The sequence below is a fragment of the Rhamphochromis sp. 'chilingali' genome (genome assembly GCF_963969265.1).
Source record: "Rhamphochromis sp. 'chilingali' genome assembly, chromosome: 11".
In the NCBI taxonomy this organism is placed as follows: Eukaryota; Metazoa; Chordata; class Actinopteri; order Cichliformes; family Cichlidae; genus Rhamphochromis; species Rhamphochromis sp. 'chilingali'.
The window spans coordinates 9,364,744-9,384,876 of NC_137938.1; the positions used below are offsets into that span (position 1 = coordinate 9,364,744).

At 41.1% G+C, this 20,133-nt stretch overlaps 3 protein-coding genes across 4 annotated transcripts; 2 read left to right on the plus strand and 1 right to left on the minus strand.

The window, feature by feature from the left end:
* The first annotated feature begins 876 nt into the window (after positions 1-876).
* On the plus strand, positions 877-7,798 carry fez2a (fasciculation and elongation protein zeta 2a). Of its 2 annotated transcripts, XM_080897647.1 has the most exons (9): positions 877-1,347; positions 2,604-2,712; positions 2,898-3,014; positions 3,178-3,310; positions 3,404-3,663; positions 3,809-3,889; positions 4,277-4,352; positions 4,424-4,489; positions 6,752-7,797. In XM_080897647.1, exons 1-9 carry the CDS (start codon positions 1,001-1,003, stop codon positions 6,766-6,768), a joined length of 1,206 nt encoding a protein of 401 aa, XP_080753773.1. In that variant the 5' UTR covers positions 877-1,000; the 3' UTR covers positions 6,769-7,797. The 2 variants fall into 2 exon arrangements, with proteins under 2 accessions (XP_080753773.1, XP_080753774.1); XM_080897648.1 differs by lacking the exon at positions 3,809-3,889 and having other exon boundaries at positions 6,752-7,798.
* A 1,669-nt stretch (positions 7,799-9,467) lies between these two features.
* Positions 9,468-10,685, plus strand: clec3ba (C-type lectin domain family 3, member Ba). The gene is made up of 3 exons (XM_080896242.1): positions 9,468-9,845; positions 9,955-10,053; positions 10,248-10,685. Exons 1-3 carry the CDS (start codon positions 9,749-9,751, stop codon positions 10,646-10,648), a joined length of 597 nt encoding a protein of 198 aa, XP_080752368.1. The 5' UTR covers positions 9,468-9,748; the 3' UTR covers positions 10,649-10,685.
* A 192-nt stretch (positions 10,686-10,877) lies between these two features.
* Positions 10,878-19,467, minus strand: LOC308405570 (CUB domain-containing protein 1-like). The gene is made up of 9 exons (XM_080896240.1): positions 19,210-19,467; positions 18,542-18,757; positions 18,084-18,446; positions 17,605-17,973; positions 16,520-16,711; positions 15,344-15,703; positions 14,888-15,244; positions 13,134-13,221; positions 10,878-12,934 (listed from the first exon to the last, which is right to left on the minus strand). Exons 1-9 carry the CDS (start codon positions 19,277-19,279, stop codon positions 12,568-12,570), a joined length of 2,382 nt encoding a protein of 793 aa, XP_080752366.1. The 5' UTR covers positions 19,280-19,467; the 3' UTR covers positions 10,878-12,567.
* Between the last annotated feature and the right edge of the window lie 666 nt (positions 19,468-20,133).

Below are 20,133 nucleotides of genomic sequence, written 5' to 3' on the forward strand. Positions count from 1 at the left end.
CAGGTTCAACATGTGTATCACTTTATATATATATATATATATAATTATATATAATGACAAGCTTTGATACCATTAAGCTGTATTTGAACCCAAGGTACACCGTTGTATACCTTGGATGCTATATTCGGCGAAATGTAAATGTTTTTTTGTTTGCACACAACTGCATATTTGTTAAATGTTGACAATTTGTTGAAGATTACAACTGTTACCTTTAAAAAAAACTGCATTCATGTATTGTCTGGACATGATTATTTCAGAATATATATGATAATTGCATTATTTCAAAGGTTTATTTTTGACATTTTAATAATCTAGAGAGCTAGAACGTTAGCCACATATTAATGAGTCTGTCGAATAGAAATTGTTTTGATATATAAATTTAGTAATATAGGCTTGGTTAAAATTGACTTTAATAGATTTTAATTTAAAAGATTCTGAAAACTGTCGTTTATTCTGTTTGTAATAAATAATAATGTGCCAAGTATAAAATGGATCAATAAATGTATACTATATATACACATCTTTTTCTCATTTCTTAAAAAAAAATGAAATTTACATGTTTTACTATGTTTTATCTTTGTGTCAAAATAACACGTCTTTGTGTTGACTTACTTGACACAGAAGATGTGTTAAAGGAGCAGACACATTATTTTGTGTTAAAATTGACACGTGTTGTCCCTGAGCAGATACAGCACATGTGTTAAAATCTAACACGGTGTGAGATTTTTTAACACACCCCAAAAAGGGTATAAACTCGCCATTGTATCGGGTCAGTAGTGATAAATGATCACGATGCGTTTTTATTGCTTTTAATAATCACGTTGTTGTTCAGACCCCACGTCACCGTGACCTGCTTATATTCCGCTTCTCGCCGCTAGGCGGCCCGGCGCAGGCTCGCTGTGGGCAGAGAGCGGGCAGACAGGGAGGATGCGGAGGCCTCCCAGTCCCACAACAACAACACATCTATCATCCACCCGGGGCGACTAGGCCGGTCCGGGCTATGGCTGCACCTATTGCACATTTCGACGACGACTGGCCGAACCTGGGTGATCCGAGCATGGTGTCACAGGAAGGGCTGCTGCCGCAGAAAGGCCGTGTCGCCGCCGCCGCCGCCGCGAGCGAAGCGGCGCCCGAGTCGCTCCTGTTTGGCGGTGATGATGATGATGATCTGCACGACAGCAGCTTCTCCCCTAGAGAGAACGCGGGGTTCCGGTCCATGGAGGATCTGGTGAACGATTTCGATGAGAAGTTAACCACGTGCTTCCAAAATTTTGACGCCAAGACGGAGAGCATCGCTCCCGTGGCCGTGGCCGTGATCGCCGAGGACACGCTGCTGGAGAAAGACGAGTGAGTCCACGGCCTGTCTACGGCAGGCTGCGTGTTTCCCATCCAGTGTGCATGTGGAGGCTCCAATACAGTTTAAAAAACACGGAAAGACATGTTGGGAACATTTAAAATAGGAAGTAAAGGCATCGACACATCACCTGTTATCAAGATATTCAAACTGAGTAAACTTTAGTTCAGATTAATCTTATGTGCCCTATATTAAAGATCGATATTGGCCGATACTCACAGTTGTTTTATTTTTAACCCATTTCTAAAATCAACATCTTTGTGATATTTTTAAGAGATACATTTGTTGCAAAATAACTGCGATATTATATTTAAAGCTGGTTAAAATAATTTTTTAAGTAGCCTATGTAATAATAATAATTTCATATCAGGGTAGGCTGCTGGTTGTTTAAAAAGTCACCTTGGGCATTTTTACCACATTTAGAAGTTGGGGATTGTTTTAAAGTGTTCATTCCAAAAACATTTACAGTTTCCCAACCTATTCACAAACTGAAAGGAAAAATCAACATTTTTAGTTTCACACTAGACTTAATCCATGTCTGGGAAACTGAGCCTTAAAGTGTTAAATTGAAAAGAAATGGGAGGTCAAGGGTGGAAAAATCCTCAACAAATCCTAAATAGGAAACATGAAACTTGGCTTAAGTGCTCCATCAGGAGGCATGATGCTTCAGCTCTGGGTGTAAGTGGCGCTTTTTAAACGTCATCATCTGTGGTATTTTCAACCTGATAAGCTGTGTAGGGGATTATACTTTTAACCTAAGCATCAGACCTGCTTAATCTGATTGTTATGTTTTTAGATGCAGCATTAAAAAAAGTATTTCTGTGGTGCACACAGTCAGTACCAACATCCTTGCTGATAACGTAGGTTTGGTTTTTAGTAAAAAAATGTATCGCTAAAGGGGAATTCCAGGAATGCTGTGATTATCTCAAGTGCTGCAAACAGGAGAACTGTTGCTTTTGTTGGTAAAGATTAAAAATGAGAAAATAATCTTTAAAAATGCAAAGAAAAGATGAAGTCCATCCTGATATGTACCTCAAGAAGATATAGTTTCAGTCTCAAACTATAAATAGCCTCATTCTTTTTGCAGTTCATTTGTTTATTTTGATTGATCTCAACCTTGACATAGTTTGTAACACAGATGCTAAGATATTTACAGTCATCAGATCCCATTGGAAACATGTTCAGGCAAATGAAATCTGCAGGACAGCCTTTTAAAGACTATGTGGTTGAAAGTCTCGTGTCCCCTCAGAATCTGGAACACTCTGACGGCTAACTACGGACATGTGATGCCGGTGGACTGGAAACGTTCTCGAACGCGCTCCCTCCACGTTCCCACAATCAACCTGGAGGAGAAACCTGTGAGTGATCCCACTTCTTCCGGCCCATCCTATCTCTGTCTCATTTTTCCCTTCATCCCACCACCCGGCTCCCCTCCCTCCAATGCCAAATCCCTCCTCCGGTCATCTCGCAAATCTCAAATATTCATTGTGCCAGGGTTTAGTGCTTTGATTAAATTCCCTCCTCCTGCTCTGTTCCTGGTTAGAGAAAGGCAGATGTCGCGTTGGAGCTGTCTGACGATGAGGAGCTCAGGGATCAGCTAGACATGCACTCCATCATTGTTTCCTGCATCGCAGAGGAGCCCCTTTTCACAGCAGAGCAGGTACGTTACACAGCCCTGTCAGAATCCAGCATAGTTCACCCCAGAAGCAGCCACACTGGGTCAAGCCTGTATAGGCAGAGCTTAACATGGCTGAAATCTTTTCCACAGATGTTTAATAACTCGTGCTCGATGGGTTATTTTAAGAGCTGGCTCTTTGATGCAGGTTATTGAGGAGATAGAGGAAATGATGCAGGACTCTCCTGACATGGAGGCAGAGCATAATCCGTCACAGTCGGACCTGTCGATGCTCTCTGTGGACGTTCAGCAGCCCAACAGCTGCCCTGACTACGAGGAGAGTGAGTGTCTGCTGATCAGAACAGTGTGTTATGATGAGTTATTTTGTTGCATATTATATTAGTAATTTATGGGAATATGCTTTGGTGGTCCAGGGATGAAAGCCTTGAGCATTGCAGAGCTGAATGAGCGTCTGGAGGAGACTGAAATGAAGATCAGGAGGTTTTCAGAGGAGCTGGTTCAGCAGCTGGCTCTCAGGGATGAGCTGGACTTTGAGAAAGAGGTGAAGAACAGTTTCATCTCAGCCCTCATCGACGTGCAGAACCGGCAGAAGGAGTACCGCGAGGCGCTCAAGAAGAAGAAGAAGCTTAAAGGTGGAGCTGGGACATCGCAAGGTCTTCCGGAGAAAACATCTGTGAGTACTTTAACTTTACAGCCAGGTTTTAAGGAATTCTCACCAGGCCTGAGGTGTTGCTAGAGTGAAAGAGATCTTTCTTTTCTAGTGTCTGCTACATTTACTGTATCTTTTTTCCCCTTTGTTTTTCTTCCTTTCTTGTCAGCGCTTCAGCATGGAGGGGATCTCCTCTGTTATCCAAAACAGTTTCCGTCAAACTTTTGGGAGCGGGTGCAGTGAGAGACAGGTTACTGTGCTTTTCCTTTTCTCTGTGCTTTCCATCTGCTCTCGAATGGTGATGCCAAACCTAGGTTCCCACCTGCAGTTTATCTTTGGGTGTACCTACGTTGGGTATAAAGTATGTGGACAGAATAGCTCTAGTGAAAGTAGTTCAAATCCAGTTTGAAATGAGCTCAAAGGAACGTGTTTGAATAAGAGAGGTGTTGTTGAACAAGGGTTCTTGAGTTTATCTGACAAGTGCTACGTCAGAAAAATAAGCGTTGGGAACCACCCTAAAACACAAACGTCCATTCTACTCCGCAATCTCAAAACTATTAGTAAGATCAGACACTTCAGTTTAGGCTTAACGTGTTGTTTTCTTTAATATCAGTGTGTTTTCTCAATTGTTTTACAGTATTTGACCACAGTCATCCCTTACGAGAAGAAGGGACATCCTCCTTCGATTGAAGACCTCCAGATATTGACCAAGAGTAAGTTGCTTCACCTGCACTGTGCAGTTTGTTGCAGTTGACTTACTAACTCTGATTCATTCAATTCCCAGTTCTGCAAGCTATGAGAGATGATAGTGACAAGGTGCCCAGCCTCCTAACAGACTACATTCTCAAAGGTGAGCTTTTCTCTTGTGTTGTTACACAGGGTGCTTTGCATTTGAAGTAAAATAACATCACAGAGAGACTCCCAACAATCCCGTGTTGGCAGTATGTCTGCATATGTCATCCTTGCTCCACATAACCCAAAAGATCAATAGCAGTCAATTATTACTGTGCTGATGATGTAAGCTCAAAGGGACGCGGCAGCGGTTATATATGCTGCAACCATATGTTGTAAATCATTGATGCTCAAATTCGTTTGATTTCAGTTCATTACAAAATCCTCTGAAAGCTTCAACGTGAGTTTTTAACTCCAAGCTAGACTGTGAGAGTTTTCCTGCATCTAAACAAGCCTTTAGGGGGTGACTTTGGCCTGTGTACAGTGATGAAAACGGGTCTTCTCTATTACCCCATTAAAGCATCGTCCCCTTATGTGTCACCTTTTGATATGCCTGTTGTGGAGTTGGCTTAAAGTTTTTCGGAGACGTAATAAAACCTGATTGTGTAAAAGTCCAAATTTAACATCTGGTTTCTTGCTGGTAAATCTTCATTAAGTATTTTGAACACACCAGCAGATCCTTCAAAATCACTTTCAGACTGTAATGAAATCAGCAATAAATTTGGAAAATTACTTTTGGTACCACTTTATAATAGGGTCTGAACTAAGGGTGTAATTCAACCGGAATTTACTGGAATTAATATAATTTAGTCTGAAATTACAGTGTGATTATGTTAATCTACACATACTTATGGGTGAATGAACTACAATAAGGAGTGTATCAACAGAGTATAAGTAGTCAAGTTTTTACTGGAAAAATGTTTTACTGCAAGTAATTTCATTGTAATTTTACAGGAGAAAACACATTATATAGGAAGTAAGAAAAATTATATAGTAAGTACATAGTAACTCATTTTAAGTAGTGCGTGAATTACTTGAAGTAGTGCAAAATTCATTGTAAGAGGTGTGTTACTTCCAGGTAAGTTTGCGGAAGAGTGTAGTGTAGTGGCTTTTGTGTAGAAAACACAAAATAAACCAAAGATATGACTGAAATGTACAAATGAAAAACAAACCTAAAAGTATTCATAGCTAAAAACCCCAGTTTATTCTTGTTGTGGATATGCATTAAAATGATTCTATTAGTCTTTTTTCACTCATATTAATCAGGTTTTTTACCCCTCAGTCATAAAAGGCTAATGGGGTTAAATGCTGATGTCATCCACCCACAGTAGTTATTTCTTGCTTCACCCTGCCCGGTGGATGGGTGGGTGGCATGAAGTCTGTAAATGCAATAATCACTGACTCATCACTATACGACTTCACGGGCCTTGATGGACGTCCTGCGATGTTTGGTGGAGTTTGTTTTTTCTTGTAATGTTATATAACAGGGCAGGTGAATAGTGGAACATCCATAAAGCAAAAAGACGAGTTCAGTGCACCACTGCTTACAGTTACTTACACACTATTTAAAATTGCTCTCAGTATAATTTGAGTCTCCTTTCCTGTAAAAACCTGAACTGTTACCCTTTTATTCTGCACTGTGTACTGGATAAGGATTCGTAGGTAAATATAATTACATTGTAATTTCAAATAAAATACACTGAAATCCCATTTAATTTTTGGTGAATTACACCCTTAGCAATGGGTCATATTTTAAAAATGCTACTTAAATTGTGATGTTTACCGAGTACAGAACTTTAGTATCTTTAAATATTTGCAGTCTGTCCTTTTGACTGTGTCGTCCACATTTCACTTTCTGTTTCATGTCTTTATTTTTTCTTCCTGTATTTCTTTTGTGCTATTCTTCAAAACAAATCGCTGCCCCACACTCGTAGCTCTGGTGTGAGCCCTGGATGGAGAGGTTTGTGACAGTTCGATTATGAATGTTGTGGTGGTGTTACTCATAATGAGAGAGCGCCTCCTCTTGACCACTGAACTGTAGTGCAGAATGACCCCGATGCTTTCCCTCGCACTTCCCCTCTCTCCTGCACGGTTGTTAGTGTCCAGACCTGCAGACTGTGACTCACAACCACTCACATAGAGATCTGTTTACCTAGCACTTAATATATGAGACACTGCTATAAGGATTAATAGTTATTAATCACAGCTAAGGCTGTATTTGAATCACTCGACCTGCACCAGAAATAGGTTTAGTTGCTCTTGTACATCCTTTTGTTTTTCCTCATCTTTATCTCCTGGATTGTAATTAATGCCTTATACTGAGGCTGTGTCAGCGGCTCCATCGCAGCTTTGTTAATATTGATCTCTGCTGTTGTTCCAGTGGTTTGCCCGACATAGACGAGAGGGAGGCTCTGCAAAGATTGTTAAGCGTGATGAAAAGAAGAAGAGGACTCATTGTTTTGTTTTTTTGCAAACATGAAGCACACTTAATTTATTCCTGGATGTTTTTACCTTTGTGTGTCCAATTTTTTTCCCCTGGATTTTCATTAAGTTGTATTTATTTTGTACAAGCACTATGATTTCAAAGCGTGTGTATTCTTGTGAATTTTTGTTTTTAATTGTCTCGCAGGGTGATAGTGTATCCTAAGTTAGTAAATTATATAAGAAATGTAGACTGGCCGTGCACTGAGCTTTGCTTATTGATTAGAGCAAAGCTGCACCGCGGTCGGCTTTGTGTTTATCGGAAGTGCTGAGCTGTACACGGAGCGGAGAACGCGATGCACAAAGCGCTCTGATACAGATGTTGCAGTGATAGAGGATCGTAATAGTGAATGTTAGCAAGCTTCTAAACTGATAAGCTTACACAGAAAATAACTTAAGAATTTTAAAAAAGAGGAGAGTGAACCACAAGATAGTATTTATTACAGTAGCACCTGAAACAGATGAGAGAGCTCTAAGGGAACAAGATACAAATAATTAAATACAAAATGATGAAGATTACTCAGATTATCTGAAACCTGTGTTTATAAACACAAAACTATCATATAGTTCAGTTTTCCATGTAGCCGCAGACAGAGGGGAGCCATCTGCTTTCATCTTAGCACACTGCAAACATGATTGTTATAATTTCATAGAAGATGACGTACTGTATTGATGGCTGAGGTGATTTAGTCTGGACTGATATTTACTGATTAACTTACTAACTATGCATTTGAGTGAATTGTGACCCACGCACTGTCTGTACTCTTGCCTCTGTGCATGGGGCGGCGTACACTACCAATGGGCATTGCTGTTCTCTATGTATTACTTTATACAAGCTGCCTTTGCCTTTGGCTGAACTTTTGTACATTATAAATGACTTATTTTCATTGAATGTCATGTTACTAAACCACAGAACCCGCTTCCATGTTTATTTATTTTGTAAATATTTTCTTGATAAAATATTGATGATATTGATAAAATCGCATCGTGTCGTTTCTTAATTTCAAACAATGCTCGCTATATCTTGATGCATGCTCAATTATCCAGGTAAGGAAATCCCACTGAAACGCTACGTTCATAAGGACAGGATCAACTTTTTGGGAATGCTCACTATAGTGACAATAAGCACCAGCACTTCTACCTCAAACAGCATCACCGAGAAATATATGCGCCTTGATTTTCAGTCAGTGGTTTGCAACAAAAATACAAAATGCAAGTAAAATGTACAAAATACTATAGATAGATGGCCTAAACACCCATATCCCCTTTATTTAATATCTTGCTATGCTTAAGGGGTCTGTGTCTGACAATTTTGTCAAAAATATGCACATAAATAACCTGCAGTGCTCATCCTGTTCCACCTCACACAAATGAACACATACCCATCCTGCTACTGAATTGATGCCATCCTGGAGAAGCTGCAGCTGTGCAGCTTGAATTGGCTGGAGGAGAACAAACAAACTGCAACTGTAGAGAAAAATCAGTCAGCCGGGATACGGAGGGAGGAATGGGCTGCATTTCTCTCTCCACTGCCTGCAAACTGTTCCCTTTTTGGGGGAGGACTACTTGTTGCCTCTCCAGCATATGTGCTGCCATTTTCAACAACGGGGGATTTAGGTTTGTTTTGTGGCTACAGGACCTGGGCACCTTCCAGTCATTGAGTCAACCATGAATTTGTCGGTATGCCAAAGAACTTGTCAAATATGAGCTTAAGCTGTCTGTCTGACACCTAAAGCTTGGATAGAACAGTCATACAACAGGACAATGATCGCAGCACATCAGCAAATCTACAACAGATTATCTGAACGAGAAATGAATCAGCATGTTGCAGTGGTCCAGCCAATTCCAGACCTCAGCCTGAATAATGAGCTTGTGAACCTGAATGAACTGAAGCAACACTGTAAAGAAGAATGGACAAAAAATCCTCCACAACTTGAGAGTCTGATTAAGTCATACAGAGTACAATTACTTCAAGTTAGTGTTGCCAGAGGTGGTTAAATCGTGGGATTTTTCCACACTGCCTCTGGTGTAATATGTCATGTGTTGCTGTTCATCCGAGTTTGCATTTTCATTATTTTTAAGGACTGTACACGTGAGAATGATAATTCTGTTTGCTTGCGTTTGCCAGGCTCTGTGAAATGTGGCTCTGTGGATAGTGACTGGTTGGAGTCTTGGCCAGTCTTCCCTTTCATTGCTGGCTGATGGTCAGTAAAACTCTATGGGCTTCCAGAAACATTTTAAAGTCAATTTCACAATAGTGAAATTACTTATTACACAAGTCTCTGCCACATGTCAGCTACACACCCTCCAGCTCATTTAGGCGATCCAGATGTAAGCTGTGGACCCCCCCCCCCCCGAAAAAAAAAAATCCAACCTTTGGCCCTTAAAAGAAATACAGCTGGCTCTGTGACAGGAAAACAAGAGATTAGATCGACAGTTCAAAAAACTAAGATAAAAGCCTTTTCATGTGTTCGTCATTTTAATAGTTGTTGCCGTTAAACAAAAACCGATGCAGGTAATTGACAAAATAGCTTCATCAACATGCCGATCCTGTTAAATTCTATTAATGTAATAAATGACTGCACACTCAAAAAGACAAAAGGATATCTGTAATTTATTGGTGTCTTACAAACATATGGAAAAACCAGCCATGCTTGTCTGAACACTGTTAAATACAAAAAGCTGCTCCCCATCCATCTCGCCTCAGCCTTTCAAAAGCAACACAAACCTCTGTCAAACATCTGTAAAACATTTGTTCTCTCTCAGATAAGATTTCCTCACTCCGCTCTGTGCCTCCAGCCCGAGTGTGTAAAACGCCACAGTCTGGCCAGCGCTCAGAAGCTGTGCTGCACCAAAACAGGCTCCCTGCATTGGATTTAAGGTATTTTTTCCAGGTATGATGGATGCTAGAGGACTTTGGATGGTGCTCTGCCTTCTCTTGTTGGCACACTGCTCACCCCAGCAGAACTCGAAGAAAAGAAATGGCAAAAAAGGTAGGACTTCATATTCACCAGCTGAATATAAAATCAGTGGCTTCTACAGGACAGTATTGTTAGAGTTCACCTTGTTTTTTTGTTTGTTTGTTTCGGTAATTTTGTGCAGAATCTGCCATCAACTCTACAATCGAGAATCTGCAGAGGCAAATTGATGACATTACTCGGGATCTGACCGTGCTGAAAGAGCAGCAAGCTTTACAAACAGGTGTAGACTTCTTCACAAACACCATGCAGTTAGATTTTTTGTAAAGAATGCCCCAAAGTTGCACAATCCACTCAAGTATTTGCTTCAGTTTGCAGGCTGCATGTCATTTTCTAGTTAAACAGCTTTCTAGAGATGGAGAGCTGAAACAGATCCAGGGCTTTTGAACCACTTCCTCATAATTCCCTCTCTATCAGTTTGTCTAAAGGGCACAAAGATCCACAGAAAGTGTTTTCTGGCCAATCTGGTGAAACAATCCTTCCATGCCGCCAGTGAAGACTGCATCGCCAAAGGAGGCAGCCTAAGCACTCCTCTAACAGGAGACGAAAACGACCATCTCTACAGCTACGTACGCCAGAGCATCGGCCCCGATGAGCACATCTGGCTGGGCATTAATGACATGGTTACCGATGGCCACTGGGTTGACCAATCAGGCTCTAATGTGCGCTTCAAAAACTGGGAGACTGAAATCACCCAGCAGCCAGATGGGGGATCCAGCCAGAACTGCGCCGTCCTCTCCATCACGGCCAACGGGAAGTGGTTCGATGAGAACTGCAGGGCTGAGAAGGCGTCTGTGTGCGAGTTCAACATCGTCTGAGAGACCATCTGTTGCTCCGTTTTTCAGTCTCTGACATTGCTTTGTAAGCATGAAGTGCAACATTATGAAATGCGCTGAAAAATAATGCGCTGCATCTTTAATCAGCCTGCATTTTCTCGGCCAAGCCTTCCAGATGTCAGTCCAGAACAGAGATTTCACTTGGTGCTCTTTGTATAAGCTACACCCACTTGTACATACACTCCATAAACAATGCTTTAAATATTCATTGAGGTAAACACTGGAGGGTTTGTCTTTATTTTTCTCTTATTAGATGCCAGTTAACATAACAAAATCTTTTCTTACTGAGTTACTAAGTTCTTTTTACAAAGTGCCTTTTCTGTGCCACCTTCTTTATTTCTAAATGTTAAGTTATGCTTCTCATGTTTTATTACAGGATATTAATGAACATGTTTACCATTTTATTCTTCTCTCTGATGTAAAAAAAAAACAAACAAACAAACAGCAGCAGATATAATGTGAATGTACTACTCCTCATACAGAAAAAAGCTTTTGTAACAAATCTATTACAACCAAAGGTAATAAATAAAACCTGGGTTATGATTGTTGTCATTTTCACGGTCACATCATAAGATCATACATTCATTTCCTCCATGAATAAACTAAACAAAAACAAAGCATGAGCATAGGGTAGTTTCTCGTTTAGTTTTGGTTTTTAAATAGGTGTGCCAAGTTGACTGATTCATTGTATTGTGCAACTGATTCAGTATGAACGTAAGACTCCCGCCTGTCCAATTTATACTGGAACTAAATCCAGCCTATTCACTAAGAGAGAATGATGAGAGTATGATGAGTACAGTCACGTAACACACACACACACACACACACACACACACACTACATTTTGTGTTTGCATTCAAAGTACTTTACTCACCCAAATGAAGGCGACAGATCAACAAGTCTGAACACTTCCAAACTTCCGGATTTTAAAGGCTCCTCTAAAGTTTCTTTACTCACTGTGAGCCACTGAGACTGTAAAACATTTATGGCCACACTCCGTGGGGAAGAGGAATTTTCAAGACCAAAGTCCTTCTGAAGCACTTTTCCTCAAAGAGGACAGATGCATGCCTTGAAAGAAAACTTTTCTCTTTCATGTTTAGGCTCATGCTAGAATAAGGGACATTTAAACAGCAACATATTACAGCTCACTACTAAATAAATACATTTTATGGCAGATGCAGCTGCTGATATAATGCAAATAAATGTATATTTTTCCTCATTGTAATCCAAACAAAGCTGTGTCTGTCCTCATAACAAATGGTGAAACAGGTTTTTTTAACTACTGATCAGTGCTGATCATGATATACAGTCTCAGTATGAACTAGTAGCACTTTAGGCTCGAGCTTCTCAAATGCTCGGTTTCAGTTTGGCACCGTCCCAGTAACACAAATGACTGAAAACAACTATAAGATCCTTACTAATTTCTAAAGGGAGCCTGACCTATATGTAAGGCTCATTTATGGTGTAATGACACTACAGCTAGAAAACAAAAAGCAACAATGAACAACAGAAGGACATGCTGCTGCAACATACGGCTGCTGCAGTCCAGACCGTTGTGTTCTGATAACGATATAATGTATTTACAAAATATCACAAATGGAAAACGTTCATTTCCTGAAAGCAACAGAAGACCTCTTTATAAAAACTAAAAACCTGTGTAGAAGGAATGATTAAGTGCTGCTTTTGAAAAAGAAGAACCTTAACCTGAGACAAAACGCTGTAACAGCTGCAGACAGGTTTGGAAGCTGTTTGTGTGTGCCTCACTTTAGTGCAAAAGCTGCACTCAACACAAAAAAAGTGTCTTTTGGGGGTCTGAACAGCGAGCAAACACACGGGGAATAAATATCCCAAAGTTCAAGTGGGTCAAGAGAAAAATCAAAAAGTCGAGTCCAATCTTCTGCTCAGTTGCCGCCCTCTGGCTCCAGTCGAGGCCCCAGATTTGAAGACTGTTCGTCCTCACTTTGGTCCATCAGGGTTTGGTCTTGGCTCGGAGACCTGTTGGGAAGTGGAGGACCCTTCTGTGACGAGAGCAGTGGCTTTTGAGAGTCTGTGTGTCCCGTGAAATGTTGGTATGTTTCTCCATAGATGCCAATATCTGCACCCTTTTTCAGCAGGTGTGTGTAGACGAGTGTGTCGTCGATGGAGGTGTACACGTGAGCGTCATCGTCTTCGTGTGTTTTCGGGGGTCCGTTGTATCCTGGCAGGAAGTTGATGCCATTTGGATTATAGACAGAGACTTCGTGATTGAGCTTCTTCTTCTTCTTCTTCCTATTTGGCAGAAAAGAAGATCGGAGCTTTTTTAAATTAAATTTACTGATAAATTATGCTCGCTATGATTTTCGATGAAGGACAAAAATTTCTAGCAGGTTGAGGAGAGCAGATAAGTAAACAATGTGAAAATACCCATGTTAACTGTAAAGAAAAATAATAAAACTCAAAGAACAAAGGATAAAAGAGTAATACTCACCTAATCACCACACAGACCACAACCAGCACCATTACAAAAATGACCAGCAGAGCAGCCACCACACTCAGGATGTTGATTAGTAAAAGGCCTAGAAAGAAAAAAATGGCAACAAACACCATAGTCAGCTTTTTCTATCACATTTTTCCCTGACATTGACAGACGGATGGTGGACGCTCCTGCAGTGATGCAGACACTGCATCAATCCGTTGTGGTAATGAGAGCTGAGTATGACAGCAAGGCTCTCGATTTACCGGTTGATCTACCATCCAACCCTCACCTATGGTCACAAACTCTGGGCAGTGATTAAAAGAAATGAGTTTTCTCTGAAGGGTGGGAGGTCTCTCCCTTAGAGAGAGGTAGGTGGTTCGGGAATCTGACTAGGATGGCTTCTGGGAACCTCTTGGCTGAAGTGTTTCCGGAATTTCCCACCGGAATGATGCCCTAGGACACACCCAGGACATGCTTGGGAGATTACATCTCTCAGCTGGCCTGGAAATGCAGCAGTATTCCTCCAGATAAGCTGGAGGGGGTAGTTGGGAAGAGGGAGGTTCTGGGTGTCCTTGCTTAGGCTGCTGCCTCCTGAAGCTGAAGAATTAATAAAAATATAGATAAATACAATCCTGGTACTGGAGCTTTCTTCTTGCACAAGAGAGAAAGAAGGAAAGTAACTGCGTAAGTAACTTTTCCCCCAAACAGAACATTGATTAAAAATCAGCAAAGCAGAATAAAACTTTGCACTAAGGTTAAAAAAAGAAAACAGTTTCAGTATCCATGACCTCCACGCTCCCAACTTTGAAGCCATACTACAGCTTCATACTCCTGTATGCTACAGCTGCAGCAGTTCTTTAGGCGAAATACTAAAGCCAATCAGTCAGTGATGATACTTTATGTAAATACATCTGGCGAGCAGAGCACCAACAAATTAAATTCCTCAACAAGCTGCGTATGACATTTTACCAGCCCATCACACCTCCAGCTGTACGGCAAGTCTGTGTATGAATCTCATTTCTTAATGAGAAACCAAAAGCACAGAACAGAGCAAAGTCTTCACTTCACACAACTGGGAACCAGTGCTCAGTCTGGGCAAGCAAGTCATGTTTCTGTGACACATCACCGATGACACATACTGTCATTCTTTCAGAGCCGTTAAAACAACCTGCCCTGACTGAACTGACTGTGCACTGGTAGGATCACATGGAGGAGGCTTTTGAAAGCAAGCTGGCCAAGTTTTAAGGACTTGTTTCGGGAGGACTGCCAGAAAAAGGTCATCTTCCTGTTGAAGTAGGCTGCAGAGTCCTCACCCTGCCAGGCGTGAAGAGACCACACAGAAACACAGCTATCAGGACTGCAAAAGAAGCAGCTGATGGAGCCTCCAGGTGGATTAAGTGGGGAAATCTGAGGCTTAATGTCAGGACCTGATCAATCCCTGGCTGGGTCGCCAATCCGAATCACCCAAGGAATCTAGGAAAGATCACTGATGATGCTCGCCAGGATGTATCTTTCATCTACATATGCACAACAGTGTATTGACCGAAATGTTCAGCTGGCTAACATCCTTATCAAGGCAACAGAAACAAGCTGATGCATGCTGAAAATTAAAGTTTGTCACATTCGTCTTCAAAAGCCAGAGGACCTTGAGTGTCTGGACAAATTTTCATGGAAATTCATTGAAATATTCTTGAGAATTATATATCTATTTTTTAAAAATCAGAAAATTATGATATAGATTAAGTAACTGTAAAGTTTCCTCTTACCATTGCTCTTCTGCAGGGAGATCTTGGTAATTACGCTGAAGTTTCCTCTTTCAGGCAAACAGTTGGACATGTTGAGGTAGAAGCTCTCAGAGACCGTGAGCTCGCTATTGGCCACCTCATCCTCCCTGTGGCTGTAGTCCTCCTTGGGGCTGCCCATTCTTTGCACCCGGATGTTGGTGTGGCGGTTGATGCACTTGGGCTGGCTGAGCTTGGTAAAAATCAGCTGCGCCTCCATCTTCGGAGGAACTGAGACAATCCAGGAGACGGTGGAGTAGGCCTTCATTCCCGCTGGCCAAGCTGGAGTAGCCACAAGTTCTGGGGTGTCTCTCTTTGGAGAAACGGTGAATATGTATCTTTCTGAAGGTTATTGCAAAAAGAAAACAATGTGAAATATTAATGGTTATTTAATGTTCTTATTTTATTCAGCTTATCCCCTTCAAGTGTGCTTGTTTTTACCTGTAATCTCTTTTTCAAAACTGGCATTCAACACAGCCGATCTTGGTGCTTTAGCATTCATGCTGGACCACCATGTGACAGACACACTTGTGTGAATGTGGACGGTCTGTATGGCTCCGTTGGGGCAGAAGGTCCCAATAGTTGCTCCATTCTCTTCTGCCACGTTAATAGTGACGCTGTCATCACATAGCTGTCCAGGTAGGGACTGCTTAAGGGGCCCGGTGGGAGAAATCAGCTTTACCGTGCCGTGCTGACCGGGACGCAGTATCCACGTCACACGGCTCAGAGGTGCAGGGAGGCATGATGGCAGCAGAGGCACCGACAGACTGACTGGATCAGGACATTTACCAGAACTACAATCTGAACGGAAAGAGGTTCTCAAATGAAACTGATAAAGTTCTTTACAGTACAATGAGAAGCACTTTTAGTAGAAGGTAGTACAGATGTTTTTAAACACATGGTCTGAACTAACTTTAATGAACCTGTAAGCACATGTGAGTACTAATGTATTTGCCAACAGCTGTAACATCTCCTTTGAGCACCCAAATTAGGAGGCGTGTATATAAACTGAAAAATAAAATATAATAAAATATAACTTAGTAACAAATCTAAAACAGCAGTGAATATTTATCCTTAAATTACACTATATTACAATGCATTTTAAACGCCTTCATTAGTATTATTATTATTATTCCGTCTTAAAATCAAAATTTTGAATATTTTCAGCTGAACCAACTCTGATTTGCCTGAAAATTATATGGATTAAAAGTAAATAATGAACTTCGCCTTGGTATAAGAAATACTTTATATTTATTTATTTTTTTAAAAAGATCCCACCATTCACTTTCCAGAATTATGATAAGAAAAACCAGTAAAAATTTCTTTTGAGATATTCAAATATTGCCTCCGATTTTAAAATGAGAAACACGGTGGAAGTCAGACTATTTCTCAAAAATTATATTTTTAAAATTATTTAATATATTATGTAAAAAATTCACAGCAATCATTTTAAATATATGTTCAAACTTTGGACCATAGAATTTTTAGCCAAATCTAAGATGATTTAGATTAAATGACAAAAGTATTATAATGAATTATTGATGATACATCTGTGGATTTTACACAGTGAGGCTTAAACAGCTGATGAAACGAGAGTTTAAGTAAATCTTGAGTTACCTATGACTTGCGTGGCTCTGACTTCCATGTTGCCAGGAAAGCAGTCCTCAAAAGACAGATCAGCACTTGATGTGACTGTGATGTTGTCTTTTTTCGCCGAGTTTATTTTCATCACGCAGTCAGGGGTCGATGTCACCGTGGAAATGTTGAGAGAAAGGCCCTCAGTTTTGCTGAGATCTACTCTACATGGCACTGGAAGGGTTGGGGGCAACAAAACAAAGCACGTACAACAAATGTGATTCCTCAAACTTTCCTGGAAATTTATCAGTGCTGTCATACATGACTAAGAGATTAGGCAATTTAAGAGTTTGCCTGGGCTCAGAAACAGGCCATAACACACACTTTCCAAGTCCCTCCTATTCACAAATATTACAAGAAAGGGAACATTGTCATACCACTGACTAATCAAACTGCACCTTTGTTGTAACCTTTAAGACGATAGAAAAAGAAAAAAGAAAGAAACTATTTATACAAGTACATGCTGCCACATGCAGAGCAGGCAGCACACATCTCCCCAACAGCAAAACCACTGTACAAAAGAAACTGCAGTACTAAATTTAGCCATGTGGGACCCACACATTATTAATCGGTTTTGGAAATGGAGCTACACTTAGTAACTACGTGTTTGAAACACTTGGAGTCAGACGAAGCATCAGCATCACCCAACACCTTACAGTGGGAGAAACCACAGACCAGACTATCTGAGCTCACCCTCTTTAATAATACTATAGCTAAAGACATAATGTGATGGAGCTTTTAACCCCTGTGACTAACATGCTTCTGGTGCTTGTTGCTTACTTGTGGGTCAGACTGCACTCATCAGCTACACACCTGTAAAGTCTGGTATGTATTTACACAGTTGTGCTGCTCTAACATAGAAAAAGTTTGACATATAGACATGTCACTGCACATAATAACACACCTTCAAAACATGAAGACATCCTCAGTATTCACTTGTAGTCTTGTTAGGGCCTTTTGATTAATTACAAGTCCAATACGCAATCTTCTTTCAGCTCCATTTTTGGTCTCTACCAACTCACACTTTTGTTACCAAATGCTCCACAAAGTGCTTATATGATACAGACCTGTTGAAGCTGGGCTGGAAGCAGACACCTTGAGGGTGAAGGTGAGTCCAGGAGAATCAGCAGGTGCTCTCTCCATCTCGCAGTTCCTCAGCGTGAGCAAAAAGTCTCCCTGGTTCTGGAGCGGCTGTGTGTCATTTAGCCCCAGAACCGATGTCACCCTGCCTTTCTGGTGGTACTCCACTGCTACTTCCTTCTTCACACAATCTGGCTGTGTGAGGTTTAGAAACTGAAGATCAACCCCGTGTTTGTCTGGGACCTGAAAGTACCACTCCATGATGTCATCATCAGGAAAACTCTCTGGGTAGTCCGGCGAGAGCAGCTCTGAGGAAGAGGTCCCTTTTGGTAAAGTCAGAGAAATTCGGGCAAGAGCTACAACACACACACACACACAACACACCAAATAAATTGAAATTAAAACAAAAATTGTTAAATGACACTGTAATTTTGAAAGAAACCCAAAACAATGAATGTAAACTCACACTTGATTTTTTCCCGCACAGTCACATCAAACTTGTCATTTTGCAGCTTCTGCTCTGCTGGGACGTCCACAGAAAAGCTGCCGCTTTTCAAAATCTGAGCACTGCTGATGGTGCCACTTCTGCAGTACTTCCCCACAGCCACATTGCCTGTAGACTGGAAGGCCTGGAGGGTGTAGGTGTGTCTGTCTGGACATTTCTCAGATGGATTGATCTGTTTAAGACCCGTGTTAGTGAAATCTATTTGGAAAGCTTTTGGCGCTGCGGCTGCTAGATTCCAGGTAAACGTGCGGTTAAAACGCAGCACATCAGTCGAGCTGAAGTCAGTCTGGATGATGTGACCACTGCATGACTTCGTGGTGCAATCTGAAAAGAGAAAATGAATCCACTCATACTGCGTTAGTCCACTCAGGACATTCAGTCTCACTGATAAAATAATCAGATATCACACAGACACTTACTTATACGCCGTACAATTTCTATACTGAATACATCTTGAGGTCTGGAGCATTCAAGCGCCACTGACACAGTACTTCCACTGAATGAGTTCAGAGATTCAATACTGCAACGTTGTGTGTTCCCTGATCCTGTACACACTTGGCAACCTTTGACTTTATTATTATTTCTGATGTTTATAGTGGCTCCTGGTTCAGCAGTGAGAGTCAACTTCTGGGCCCCTGGAAGCAAACAGAGAGTTATAGTGAGCAAAGGGATAAACATGTGTGACTTGTGTCATATCTGGAAATAACACAGTGAAATTCCATTCACAAATAAAACTGACTGCTGTGATGGATGAAGCTTGTCTTAAGTGTTCCTGTGACTAAGCAGGTCTGTACTGAGTAAACCTGAGCAAGCTCAGCACATAATATGATGCTTCAGTCAGGTCTCTGGGTCGGCCATAACCTAGTTTACACTGAAATGTTTGTTATTCAAATTTACACAGGGGCAAAACCGGCACAGCCCATATCAAATGACACACTCTGGGAGCTTCTTGAAAGGGATTTTCTTGCTTCAGCTGTTTTCAGCTTCTGAGTGAAGACAGTGTCAATATTTAACGGACAGATCCACCAACCCACCAATATTTCACACTAAATCTCTCCCCCTGGTTCATATTTAAGGTTCGGATTACCTGACACGGTGGACACGATGAACGTAAGAAGTAAAATCCACAGAAGGGCCGCGCCTGTTGATACGGACATGCTGCCCTACAGTGAAGCTCTGAAACTTTCAATCCTGAGAGAAAAAACAAAATTAAAATCAGCGGACACATTTCATCGCTTCTTGTCTGGAGCTGGGACGCCACATTTTCCTCTGCGTTACATCAAGCTCACGGAGCAGTTGTTGACACAACGAGTCCACTCCCTATGTGAACGTGTGCCAGCAAGGAGGGAGTGTTGAGGCCAGGTGATGTTTAAAGGCGTGGCTAGAATCGCCATCTTGGCAGGTAGGCGTGCTGACGCGTTACGACACGTGATGTAGAACAAAAGTGCTAAAATAAAGTGAAATTTCTGGAAAATATGCAGAGTTTGATATATGATATTACCGGAAACGATAAAACAGGCTCAGTCCTCTCATGACAATAACATCTAGATTTAGCCTGCACTGCTTTTAGACTTAAGGAATGCGATTAGTAACAACTGTGCTTGTCTTCTGTTTCATGTGAAAATCTTTATGATCGAGTGTAAAATAGCAGAACAGATCGAGGGAGTTGTGCCACACCCTGTTTCTAGGGAAGAAATTGATCATGTGACCGCACATTTATGGAGAGTCCGACATTTTTCTCATCCTGCAAAGAAGCGCCTCGTTGCATGAGAATTAAGCACATTTAAGTTCAAGTGATTTTTGCCTTTCCAGGTAAAATTTCTGTGATCAAGGTATTTTGATTATTTTGTCTGTTTTAAACAAGTTTGAAAACATTTCACAAATGTGTTAGTCCTTTTGTAAGCCACACTATGAGTCTATACGCCTGTAGTTATGCCACAGAGTTATAATGTGGAGGACAGGCAGAGCTTCCACTCCGTTAGAGGACGTAAACAGAGCTGTGAACTATAGT